This window comes from Punica granatum, chromosome 2, assembly GCF_007655135.1.
Source record: "Punica granatum isolate Tunisia-2019 chromosome 2, ASM765513v2, whole genome shotgun sequence".
NCBI classification, from domain to species: Eukaryota; Viridiplantae; Streptophyta; class Magnoliopsida; order Myrtales; family Lythraceae; genus Punica; species Punica granatum.
Genome location: NC_045128.1, coordinates 39,692,112 through 39,705,146, shown reverse-complemented (window position 1 = coordinate 39,705,146; position 13,035 = coordinate 39,692,112). Strand labels below are relative to the sequence as shown.

The 13,035-nt window shown below is 41.0% G+C and overlaps 2 protein-coding genes across 2 annotated transcripts; both read left to right on the top strand.

The window, feature by feature from the left end:
* The first annotated feature begins 4,573 nt into the window (after positions 1-4,573).
* On the top strand, positions 4,574-7,089 carry LOC116194557 (cytochrome P450 93A2). The gene is made up of 3 exons (XM_031523407.1): positions 4,574-5,165; positions 5,306-5,763; positions 6,261-7,089. Exons 1-3 carry the CDS (start codon positions 4,697-4,699, stop codon positions 6,900-6,902), a joined length of 1,569 nt encoding a protein of 522 aa, XP_031379267.1. The 5' UTR covers positions 4,574-4,696; the 3' UTR covers positions 6,903-7,089.
* Positions 7,090-8,633: 1,544 nt separating this feature from the next.
* Positions 8,634-11,889, top strand: LOC116197871 (protein ABHD18). The gene is made up of 5 exons (XM_031528135.1): positions 8,634-9,519; positions 9,794-9,878; positions 9,976-10,145; positions 10,741-11,015; positions 11,455-11,889. The coding sequence occupies exons 1-5, from the start codon at positions 9,144-9,146 to the stop codon at positions 11,629-11,631; spliced, it is 1,083 nt and encodes a 360-aa protein (XP_031383995.1). The 5' UTR covers positions 8,634-9,143; the 3' UTR covers positions 11,632-11,889.
* The last annotated feature ends 1,146 nt before the right edge of the window (positions 11,890-13,035 follow it).

Genomic DNA, 13,035 nt, shown 5'->3' with positions numbered 1-13,035 from the left:
CGAAAAATACAACTTCCTTAAATTTACCCTACATTAGAAGGATATCAAACTATAAATGAATTAATGGACAAGTGAAAGAGAGAATCAAAATGTGAATCAGTTCATGTAATTCGGCATTTGTTTTCCTTAAAAATTGTCTGATGTTTGAATCTTGTAAATTGATAAAATTTATGTGTGTTTTGAGTTAACCCGACTCGAACTGAATTAGTCGGGATCGATTGTGCTTTTGGATATTAAAGTGCGCCCAAAGGAGAGTGACAGAGATCGAAGAGGCAGAATACTAAAATGCTTTTTCCAACGGAGCCGCTCATTGTGCATCATCCAACGTGTGGCGTGAATTCCTCGTTCAGAAAATCTAAGGCCCCAAACACAATTCCTAGGCTACGTATCAGCCGTTCGATCAATTGTCCTTCAGAGATAATGGTTAAATCGAACAGTCAGTAGCTTTTTCAGCCGAAGTCGAGTCCCACATGATACGACCCTTTCAACGCGAAAGCCGGGACCCGACCCGGTCCCACGTGGCACGACAAGAAAGGGCTGGTCAGGTCCACCGATGCGAAAACGACCCGACACGACAATGAAGGCCCGGACCACTGGTGTGGGCCCCAAGACCGTGAGTGGGTAAAAATCTCCCATCAGATAACGGGCCCACTTGATAAAGCTGGTCCATGGGCCTTGATGTGCCCTCGTTCGGGCCCACTCGAGAAATCATAGCTTTAGGTTTTTTCTTTTATTAAAAAAAGAAAGAAAGAAAACAATATTCCACGTCCTTCCACTCTCCTCCCTTCTGTCAAAGGATGTGCGGTGTATATGACATTTCGGGAAATATAAAGTGGGGCCCACCGCGTTCATTTTCCTCTAGGACGATTAAAATACTTACGTAATTGAAGATATTGGCTCGTATTTATTATGATCAGACCTTTATGTGAATTCAATTCACTGACAACTAAGCCTTTGTTTAAATCTATCAAATTATTGGCCACTAGTGAAATGCATATAAAACAATTCATTATTGTTTGAGTTATACATTGACAAATCAAAATCTATATTTTCTATCAACTTTTTATAGATTAACTATGATTTGATGTCTCAATAAAATGATTAATTAAAATTAAATAAATATCTAAGACGTGCATAGACCACGTCAGATATGGTATTACGTTTTAATTTCATCTGATATGCCCATTTTATATATGTCTATTAGACAATAATTGTGTATATAAAAATTAGGATGGCCGCAATGCGAGTGAGACTTGGCCATGAAAGCATAGTCTCATATTTTAGAAAATGTAATTTTCAGCTAGTTTTAAAGATATTATCTGTTGCACTTTTTGTTTTATTTATTTATTTATTTATTTATCAAGCTCCGATCTATTTTTTGGGCTTGCAAACGAGATCTGTAGGTTTAATACAATGAAATAAAAATACGAATAGTTAATTAATGATATCGACAGTCCCACTGAATATCGAACCTGTAATTTTTTTATTATCAGACGAGTGCATGTACCATTATACTATACTTCCTTTAATAAGCTTTGATTTATTTCATATTGTGGTTTTTTCAACTTATTATGTCCTTTCAATAATTCCACTGTATGACGGTGCATATTTTGAGTTTTTCACACTATATAAAATTAATATGGGCTCTTAAATCCCATTGAATCTAATATGAACTGTCTATTTCTATAAGTTTTAAAATTTAAAAAATATCCCTAAAAAATCACTATTTGATCCATTTATTATACAAAATGTGATTTTTGTTCACTAATTCTTTTCGTCAGTGTTCGATCCCATCTATTTTAATATTTAATCATAATTTTTTAAATTAAAAATTTTAAAAAGAGAGAGAGAAAGAAAAAACTTAACAAGGAAGAGAGAGAGAGGGGCAAAAGATAGGGGTGTGCGGGCTCGGGTATCTTATATTTTTTACAGTGTTCGGACTCTACCATGTAGAATGCCAATTTCAAAATTTAAGAACCGAAACTTTCCCTTTTGGAGTGTGGAACCAGATCGTACTCAAAACCTTCATTATATCACAGGTTTCGGGTATTTAATAAAACCCCGTTTTTTTTTCCTTATTCAAATGCCATAATCATTGACTTGAAAGAGAACGTCGGGGAGAACCCCAAGCCACTGCCGTTCACTTGAGTTTACACAAATTGGTACCCGTCATTCGATTTGGAGTTGATTTACATCTTCTTGCCATATAACTCGTGCGACATTGAGGCCCGAGGTCGGTATAGCAGCGATCTGTGTCCAAGATTGACTCTCTCAGTTGAACCTCCCCTAGGACGCCCACCACCATTTTCCTGTGGCAAAATCGCAGATTTGCAGCCGGCACACTGTCCCTTAAAGCCACCACCATTTCCCCGAGCAAGAGCACAAGAGCTTCGAAGAAGACACTGTTCAAGGGTTTTCAATTTCCTTTTTTTCTTCTTAATTTGATTATTATACTTAAATATAACATAAAATAGAATGGACCATTCCGGTTCCGATTCCGAGTACACTATATACTAGAATCGGAACCATAATTGGATTTCACTGGTTCTCAATTGTCTTATCGGACCTTACCATATTTTTAATTAGAATTACCCAAAACCTACTTGTTAGGGTAGCGTCCAATCGATTCCGAATCTATCCTATACCCGTGCACGCCCCTAGCACGGGAGCCTCTAAGTTAGTAGCATCGTTGACTTTCGACCCCTCTAATACAAGAAAAGAGAGACTCTTTTTTTGATGAAGAGTTCTCTGTCTGTGCTGGTGGAAGAAATGCTCGATCTCAGTTTGTGTTTTGGATATTTTGCATCATAATACAGAAGGTTTCTAAAGCTAAAAGCTTTGATAGACAGCATTTCAGTAGCATCTTCCTCCCGGTCCTCTATTACCGAATTCTAGTATGGTTCTATTTTTTAAATTTTTTAATTTCAAAATTTATAATTAAATGTTAAATATATTTTAAAATTTTTTATGGTCGATGACGTGGCACTACCTCATCGATCCACCTGTAAAGGCTAATTTGTAATACTAGTGAAAGTTTGTGGGAGGAAAATAGGAAAGTAAAGATGAAAATACTTAAGAATAATTACGTATAATTGACGGTTTATATTAAATGAATGTCGATCTAAGGGCTCGTATTGGTTTTGTATAGTGTGAAAAATTTAAAAATTCCTACAGAAGAAACATCCATAAATATGAGTATGAGTAAGATATGTCTACATAACACGATATTAAAAAATGGTGATAAATGAATTCATTCATTCGCTATGTATTCTAATAAAATTTACATAAATCGATTGGGCCGCATGGGGTCCATTAAGCAGTATGACTTAAAAGTAAAATGGATGACCTCTAGGTGGAACTTGACTTTACGCCAATGCCATATGGACAGTGAATCTTCGTTGGGCTCCCTCCATATGAAAGAAGATGTGTATAAGATTAAAGAATTTGCCGGATTCACCGTACAATAATTGAACTGGGTCTAGAAGTTATATTAAGACTGGACAGATTTGGAGAGACACCTTCCCGCTTAAAATACAATACCTAACCTCGAACATAAAAAGCGCAATGCGATTTTATTGCCGAGGACCTACCAAGAATTCCTCGATCGCAATATTTTCATGAAACCATTGAGTTTTAATTCGACAACATCGAACAATGTCAATGTCCCGAAGATGACATGAGAAAGCCCATTGATTCGTAGACAGGACAGACCGTTAGCCCAAGTTATGTTCATGAAGTCCTCATGGGCCCAAATTGTTTGATCTTCAATCGATTCTCCATTGGCCGATTATTCTATGGCTTCTTGACTATAAATTGATCGAACACTTCTGTATAACTACGAAGAATCTATTCTGTGCAAGCATCATTAATCTTGGAGGTTAAAAGTTAGCTACCTTTGTTGATTGAAATATTTACTCGGGTGTCTGCTCGTTCCTACCGTAACATGATGAAGCCGATAATATCTTGTGATCTCAATAGCATAAAAAACTGATTGAAAAAAGTAAACTTCTTGATTCCCGAGTATTTTAGGACAACAATTGATTTAAAATGTCCAGGGATATTATAATGTTCTCAGCGACTGATTGTCGAGAAGTGTGGAGATCTTGGCCACAAATCAAATCAATGGCCCATCTCGAGATGGTGCGTGGGCTCAAGGACCACGCATATGCAGCTATATAATAGAAGATACATTAATTAAATTAAGCATCATGAAGTTCACGTGACCATTTTACACATATTTTAAGTTCAATTTTGTAATTTCTCGTTGGTTTAAGTGTCAATAATTTTGTCATTTTCATGGAGAGCTGTACGGAAGCAAAGATTCCCCGGCGGCCGGCAGGCATTATAGCTCTAACAACCACGTAAGGTTTACCGGGAGCTCCCCGTTTCCGTTCATCAAAAAAAAAAAGAAAAAAAAAAGAAGAGAAGTTCGATATATTATAGTGAGACTACGAGATATTCTCTGCTTATCGATTGAAATTTATTTATGTTAGGCATTGATTTAACTCTAATCACAAGTTCATTGAGTTTCAATCTCCTGCACTGCGGCCTACAAATAAAATTCATCAATTTCAAATTCAGTTTGCCGTTAAGCCACATTCTCGCGATCAAGTCTTATATATAAGGATTTGAAGTGTTACTAAACTGTGCTGAGATAAGTAATAGTCTCTTCTGTCTTCGTATTGCGGTGGCTTTCATGAGTAGCACTAGTGCAAGTGACATGTTCTATTACTCCCTATTCATTATCTGGTTCTTCACTGCCCTCCTCGTCCATTCGCTGATCCGGTCGTTCTTGAAGCCCCGCCCTGAGGACAAGTCCACTGTCGTACAGAAGCCTCCTCCGAGCCCGCGGGCTCTTCCCTTCATTGGCCACCTCCACCTGATCGGCAATGTTCTTCCAGTGTCCTTCCAGAACCTGGCCCGACGTTACGGGCCCCTCATGCAGCTCCGCCTCGGGTCATCATCCTGTGTGGTGGTTTCCAGTTGGGCAGTGGCCCGGGAGATTTTCAAGACCCAGGAGCTCAACTTCTCGTCCCGGCCAGAGTTTGGGTCCTCTGAGTACTTCATATACCGTGGGTCAAGGTTCGTGATGGCCCAGTATGGGGACTACTGGCGGTTCATGAAGAAGCTGTGCATGACGAGGCTCCTCGCCGTGCCCCAGCTAGGTAGCCACGACGTATAATATCTTATCAACATTACATTATTTTGATACCGTCCCGAATCATTGCGTATCAGATATTTGGCATCATATTGGAGATGTTTATGTACTGTTATACTAACGTTCTGTTCATGTTGTCCCGTACAGACAAGTTCATTGACGTGAGGGAGGACGAGGTGGTGAGGATCATGGAGTCAGTGGCGAGAGCGGCAAGACGAGGAGAAACGTCTGATCTGAGCGGAGAGTTTACAAGGCTCACCAACAACATGATATGCCGGATGGCGATGAGCGCCCGGTGCTCAGGGACCTCCAGTGAGGCAGAGGAGATCAAGCGGCTCGTGAAGATCTGCCTGGATCTAGCTGGGAAGCTTAGCGTCGGGGACATCCTGGGACCTTTGAAGTTCCTCGACTTCTCCGGAAATGGGGAGAAGCTCGTTTCTACGCTCCTGAAGTTCGATCAGATCGTCGAGAGGATCATTAAGGAGCACGAGATGAGCGGCCCCGATAAGGAGAAGAAGGATTTGCTGGATATTTTGCTGGAAGTGTATAGGGACCCAACTGCCGAAGTGAAGATCACCCGAAAAGACATCAAGTCCTTCTTATTGGTAAGTTCAAGTAGTTGATATATACGATAATCTTTGTTAGGATATTCGTATGTTCTTTTAATATATACTTACAAGCCTATGTTAATTTAGGTGGTGTTTGAAATTTAGGTTTGATTTTAACTTGATTTTAATTGTGATTTTACGGAGTATTTGATCAAATTTGCGGGCCCACATTCATTTGAGAATATTATAATTATAGAATTGTATTAAAATGAAGTAGTGTAAATATTTATGGGTGGGGTCCATTATTTTGACTTTGATGAGTGTAATTTGTTTTGTTATGGGTAGAGTTAAAATCAAAATCACGATTCTAAAATTAAATCCAAATTTCAAACGGGAAAATTTCTCCATGATTGAGAAGTGATTAAATTGTACAGTAATACATACTCTCAACGTCTAAAGAGATTCTTGATTCGATTTTAGTAGGTCCATGGCTCGTTCTAGTCGAAAAGGTGATGTTTGACCATTCCAAGAACATAACTTTTTGTTGATTTCAGGACATTTTCATGGCGGGGACTGATACTTCCTCAGCAGCCATGCAATGGGCCATGGCGGAGCTCATCAACCGCCCACAGTGCTTCAACAAACTAAGGGACGAGATCAACTCGGTGGTGGGGCCCACGAGGGTGGTCAAAGAATCCGACGTCCCGAATCTGCCCTACCTCCGGGCGGTCATCCGGGAGACGCTGCGACTGCATCCTTCAGCCCCATTGATCATAAGGGAGTGCGCCGAGGACTGCCTGGTGGACGGCTCGCTCGTTAAGGGCGGGTCAAGGGTCCTGGTCAATGTGTATGCAATCATGCGAGACCCCGAATTATGGACGGAACCGGACGAGTTCATCCCCGAGCGGTTCCTGGAGGGATCGGAGGAGAAGATCGGGGAGCACCAGATGGAGTTCAAGGGGCAGAACTTCAGGTTCCTGCCCTTTGGGAGCGGGCGTAGGGGCTGCCCTGGGGCGTCGCTCGCGATGCTGATGATGCACGCCACCGTGGGCTCCCTCGTGCAGTGTTTCGACTGGAAGGTCAAGGACGGAGACAAGGTCGATCTCAGACAAGGGTCCGGGTTCGCTGCTGAGCTGGCTAAACCGCTTATATGCTACCCGTCCATACACATCAACCCCTTCCCCTTAGATGAATAACATATGGTCGTGCCAGTCTATATATATATGTGATATGCTTTAATAACGAGGGAATATGATATAGCATGTTAATGCAATCATCAATATCAATATGTAGTAGTACTGCTTTGGAGCCTGTAAAATTGCATGATCACAGTAGACGTTATATGCTACTCGGAAATTGCAATATTATTGTTAATTTACTGCTTTTTTTTTTTTACATTATTCAGTTTTCTAGCTAACGTAGGAGCGTCGAACGAATATATATATATATATATATATATATATATATGGTGTATCCGAAAGTCTAAAGAGCGTCATCTAATTCAATTCGAGCCTAATCAATTTATTAAGGAGAAAATTTTGCCTTGAAAGTTTTGGGCTTCTTAATTGGACCGAACATTAGCTTCGAAAAGCCCACTGGGCTATTGGGCTTCAGACCAACCTCCTTATCTTCCTTTTTCGAATTTTGTTATTGGGCTTTTCTGGGCCCAATTACATGTACAGATTTTAGGACACATCATCTCTTCCTTTGCAAAAATATGAATTTTGGTCTTTGCCTTATCCATTTGGTCTTAAAATAGGTCGCTGTCAGATAATCTTATCCACGTCATAGGGACCATCTGAAATTGTTTTTAAAAGGTTGTTATCAGACATTATTTTTAAATGCAACTAGTTCTCCGGCCCGCGCATACGGAAATACTTATATTTTTGGGACACGTTTACACGTACTGTAAATTTATTGGATAATTTTTTTGGGAAATTTAAAATTTATTAACGATATTATTCAAGAGTATTTTCTAGAGAAATGAAGAGATTAAGATAAAAATTAGAAAAATCAATGCTGGAAACATAAAAAGATGATAAACCGTTTGCTTCTTATTTATCGAAAATGCTTACGTAAAAACTCATTAGTAAATGAATCGGAAGCTCTCATTGAGAGTATCTTAAATATATATAGATTGCAATAAGAAATTTCCAATTCTTAGGGTAATAATTATGCGTGTAATTATTTCTTCAAATAATTTAAAGATAATAAATACTCTTCAATATCTTTTAGCATTTTCTACCTAATATTGCGCGTTCTATGGGGATGGTTGATTCCTTCAAGCAATGATGGATGACAACAAAATTTCAAAAACCAGAAATATAAATTACTTACATTAAAATTAAAAAAAAAAGGTCTACCTACCAATTTAAAAAATTCAGAAAAATCATGGACCACCGGTCTCCCAGATCATCATCAATCACTGGTGGGCCATCTTCAATAATCCACTAATCCCATGATTATCCCTCTTGCACTTGAAATAGTAATCGTAGAAATATATCTCTCCCATTTTTTTAAAAAATAAAAATGGAACTGACGAGGAACTAATGAATTCAATTCTGATGAGCGAGATTTTTCAATTTCAATATTTTGTTATTTTCCTTGTCCCATGCTTGGTTTAGAGGTCTCTATTTAATCGGAAAAAAGGCAATAATTAGAAAAAGTTATTTGAGATTTAGATTGCTTGATTATGGTGGCACCGATGATTCCCAGCCCACAGTTAAGTTTACTGTCACCGTCATTCTCGAATTTTCAACTTCCTGTCATATGCGTCCCTGAATTATTTTGCCCACAAAAATGTCTAAGGATTGGATTTCCTTCTGTCAAACATGTCCTATCGGTTAACTGGTTGAATGGAAATCTGACATAACATTCGATATGGAACAAACGGCATCGACATAATTACGTTTTTACAGGCAAATACACGACATCCTCAAACGCCATGGTTTGTGTCCCCCGGAAACAACCATACGGAATTATTTGTTGGCAAAACAAAAATAATTCAACTTTTTAGGCATTTTTCGTTCCATTTCGTTTGCAAAAGAGAACGGAATTGTGATGGCTCCTCGGTTCTCTCGCACCTAATCTTAATTCCTCTCCCCTCTCCCCGTCTCCCTCAATTTCTTCTCCTCAGATCGCTCTGCTTCATTTTCGAAATGCCAATGGCCTTCCCTTCCGTTTCTTATCTACGCTAACTCCCGACACTCCTCCTATGATCCAATTCTCGGAAATTAACAGACCCATCAAAGATTTGTCTCGTTTCGTGCTCCTATCTCATTCTCAATCCGCCTCCGTAGCAGCCGGGGACCTGTTTCTCGATCGCTATCTCAGATTTTTCTTTCAATCCCGCCCGAATTCTGCAGCTTCGGTAGCCGGGCATCTGCTTCTTGGGCGAAAGTTCAATTTTTTCTACTTGCATTCGTCTGTGGGAAGCAATGGTGACTGTGAATCTCGGGATGCTCCATTACGTGCTCGACCACGTTTACGGGGCGTTCATGCACCGGACGAAGCTGAGCCCCCCGTTCTTCTCGAGGGGGTGGGGAGGGACGAAGCTCGACCTGCTGGAGAAGATGATAAGGGAGCTCTTCCCTGACGCGGCGGGGCAGAACTGGCCCCCGGCATTGATTCAGCCCATCTGGAGGACCGTCTGGGAGACCAGGACGGCCTGCCTCAGGGAAGGCGTCTTCAAGACGCCCTGCGACGAGCAGATTCTGAGTGCCCTGCCCCCGGAAAGCCACACCGCGCGGGTTGCTTTCCTCGTCCCCAAATCTGTTCCTCCTCAGAAGCTGGCCTGTGTTGTTCACCTCGCAGGTACAGCATTTTTGTTCCTCGGATTGGATTATGAGTTTTGGGTTTGTTCTTCTTGTTTGGTTAATCTAGTCTTACTTGTTGCTGGACCATATGCCTTCTGTCCTCTCATTGGATTGTGAATTCGCTTCTGTGATTGTTTCATCTGGTCTATACTAATGCAATGCAATGGTATGTCGGTTAGATTTTATCTTTAGTTTGTATTTATTGATGTGGGAGGGAACATAAGAGTTGGTTTTGTGCCTGTTTAATTGAACTTTGACTTGATTGGTTGTAGGAACCGGAGATCATACCTTCGAAAGGAGATTGCGTCTCGGTGGACCCTTGTTAAAGGAGAATATAGCCACCATGGTGCTCGAGAGGTGAGGCTCCCAGTGATATACTCTTCCTATGAAGCTGACATTCTCTTTGATGTGTTTGTTCAAAGTGACTCGGCCTTTTGTATTGCGTAACATGCAGTCCATTTTATGGGCAAAGACGGCCTCTTCTGCAGCGTGGGGCGAAATTATTGTGTGTAAGTGACTTGCTGTTGTTAGGCAGAGCCACCATTGAAGAGGCCCGAAGTCTCTTATATTGGTTGGAATCTGAGGAAGGATTTGGGAAGATGGGTGTTTGTGGCCTTAGCATGGGTAAGTCGTAACCTGATATTTGTCTTTGTGTGGTTTGTACCCCAAGATATCCTTTGAGCCTTATCGTGATAAAATTGAGAACTGATTGAAAGAGAAGTAGAACCAATTGAAAAAGATGCCTTATCACGGTACAAATTACCTTTTTAAAAGTTTTTCATGTTTTAATAATGTCTTTTCAGATTGTTTATCCTTATTTCCATTGCCATTTGAATCACACCCACTTTTTACAATTTGATTCCTATCTAATTTTATCTTGTTAAAATTGCAGCTTATACGTGCCGGTACTATTTCGAGTTAAATTTCTTCTTTTCTCTTTCGAACCGTATATGTTTGTTGTCAATCATGGGCCTGTTTAGTTCCAAATATAAGTGCTAGCATTTAGCATTATATTTTTCAAATAAGGAAAAAGGAAAAAGAGTCCCACGTCTAATACGTTTTCTAAGATGTAATTTGGTCCATCTTCTTCTTGTTTTCCTGTTTTTAAGAAAAGAGCAACGGGAAGGCAGAGGAAACTTTCCCGATTTTTAAAACCAAATAGTCAGACTGGTGAAGCGAATATTATGAGAATCTGATCTTATGCATGACTAAACCATAGGTGGAGTGCATGCTGCAATGGTCGGATCTCTCCACCCAACTCCGGTGGCGACCCTTCCCTTTCTATCTCCGCACTCCGCGGTTGTGGCTTTCTGTGAGGGGATACTGAAGCATGGGACAGCCTGGGAGGTCCTGAGGGAGGACCTTCAAGCTCAGAGTGCGACAATGACTCTTGAAGAAGTGAGGGAAAGGATGCGAAATGTGCTCTCTCTCACTGATGTGACCCGCTTCCCTATCCCAAAGAACCCCGAGGCTGTGATATTCGTCGCAGCAACTGTAAGTACCGCCCTTGGAAATGTATTTCCATTTGTCTATGGCACATATCTATGCTTATTAATTGAAGGCATTAGACATATGCAACTCTGCACGCCATCATCATATCTGTTCCCACTCTTGCTAAGAGGCCCAAATTTATCCGAGTCCATATGATGATGGAGCTTTCGTGGACATGGTCTATGCCATTAGAAAGTCCGTCATCATTGGATAAAATATCTTCATTGTCAAACCTTAATTTCACGATCGATGCCATGGGTGAAAAGAATGTTCTGAAATGTTCCTGTCTGTTCTTGGGGGATAGATTTCTTGAAGCAGAACCGGGGGAAAAGACAAACATCATTTGATTAGTTTTAAGGAATGTCTTCTTGTTTTTCCTGTCCTGCTAGTTAGTTTTCCTTCTAAGCGATGCATTTTGAAGGGCACAAATTGGTTTTCACAGGATGATGGGTATATCCCAAAGCATTCGGTGCTGGAGCTCCAGAAGGCTTGGCCAGGTTCGGAGGTCCGGTGGGTTACTGGAGGGCACGTATCGTCCTTCATTCTCCACAATGGCGAGTTTCGAAGAGCAATAGTCGATGGACTGAGTCGATTACAGTGGAAAGAGGATCCCTTGTGACAGAACGCAGCTCCCTCGGTGCCTGTACAAAGAGCTAGACTTCACCTCACCATTCCTTTCTTTTTTCTGCTAATCATCTATTTCAAACCTGTACATTATAAGACTACTATATCATCGGTCTCCCCGGTTTATGGGGGAGAGATGAGGCAAACCTGTGAATAGTCCTCCCACTTACATTCCCCCATTAACACGGGAAGGTTCGTCGCAATGTCACATTTGCAATGTTGAATATTATTCGGATCTCACGCATTCGATTTAGCTCAAGCTTCTCTTTTCGAGAACTGATAAGTACATTGAGTTGGATGGATGAAGGTCATGGTGAAAAGTTAAACCTCAAGCTTGATCCATGCCGCGGGGCATGGTCGCGGGCCAGGCTAGGCCGAGGTTGAGTCGGACCCCCATAACATCCCACATGGCCAAGGGGCCTAGTTGATCGGTGTGGCCCACACTTCCAAGGCAATTACCAGAACGGGCTTGTATATTGCCTTTTTAAGCTCACTTAGCCTTCAATCTACAAGCTTGCTGTTGGGACATTTCGCGGCTACCAGTTCAGCACGTAAAATTCATACGGGACCACTGGATTCCATAATCGTCCGTCATAATGAGGTAGCATCTTCTCGGTTCAATACATACATCGCCATCAGCTGCATGGGACGTGATCCGAGCTTTTGCTTGAACTCGTGCTTGCACCAAGAGAGAAGTCTGCCAGGTACTCTCTCGGAAACATTCTAATTTCCAACATTACAACAGCGTCACGCGAACCGAAAAGGTGATTGGTTGAGCATATTGCTTCGAGACACGAAACGATTGGTCGGTCGAAGATTCAGCAGAGTAATTTCTCCCGGTTGATGATGGGAAGAAAGGCTAGGAATTTAGACAGCCTGTAAAGTCGATGAGCATATATTATAAAGGAGGGATAAAAGAAGCAAAAGCCACATTCAAGCAAATATAGTTGGGGCTGGGGCCCGACCTGTTGTTTTCGGTCCCATTGCATTATTTACTTTTGGAACATTGCTTTCTTTCACTTTTGTACTAAAAGGCCCCAACTTTTACCATTTTTTACCGACATCACCCGACACAGTTAAAAGAAGCAAAGTTACCTTCTCTCGCGAGTAATGCAAGGAAAACCCATCCATCCTTCTACTAATAGATGGGGAGTAATAGGGTGGGTGGACGGTGCATGGAAAGCTGATGGGATCAAAAGGGACCGAGCACGACATATCGACTTCTCGGATGAATATATCTAAGGTGAGAGGCACAAGGAGCACTCGAGTTTTTCTTCACGATGCAACGAACTGAAAGTGATGCTTAACTACCGATTTCCTCTCTTGCCAAAAATGTAATGTTTGTTTTCTTATGTTAACCTAGAATAAACTAAATAATTTGTAAAGACATTAGATCATT

Bases quoted from the DNA above. Each gene is read 5' to 3' on its own strand.
- LOC116197871 (XM_031528135.1), top strand. From the start codon at position 9,144: ATGGTGACTGTGAATCTCGGGATGCTCCATTACGTGCTCGACCACGTT. The intron at 10,146-10,740 runs GTAAGTCGTAAC...ACTAAACCATAG, and splicing joins TGTTTGTGGCCTTAGCATGG to GTGGAGTGCATGCTGCAATG. The intron at 11,016-11,454 runs GTAAGTACCGCC...TGGTTTTCACAG, and splicing joins TGATATTCGTCGCAGCAACT to GATGATGGGTATATCCCAAA.
- LOC116194557 (XM_031523407.1), top strand. From the start codon at position 4,697: ATGAGTAGCACTAGTGCAAGTGACATGTTCTATTACTCCCTATTCATT. The intron at 5,166-5,305 runs GTAGCCACGACG...TGTCCCGTACAG, and splicing joins CCTCGCCGTGCCCCAGCTAG to ACAAGTTCATTGACGTGAGG. The intron at 5,764-6,260 runs GTAAGTTCAAGT...TGTTGATTTCAG, and splicing joins ACATCAAGTCCTTCTTATTG to GACATTTTCATGGCGGGGAC.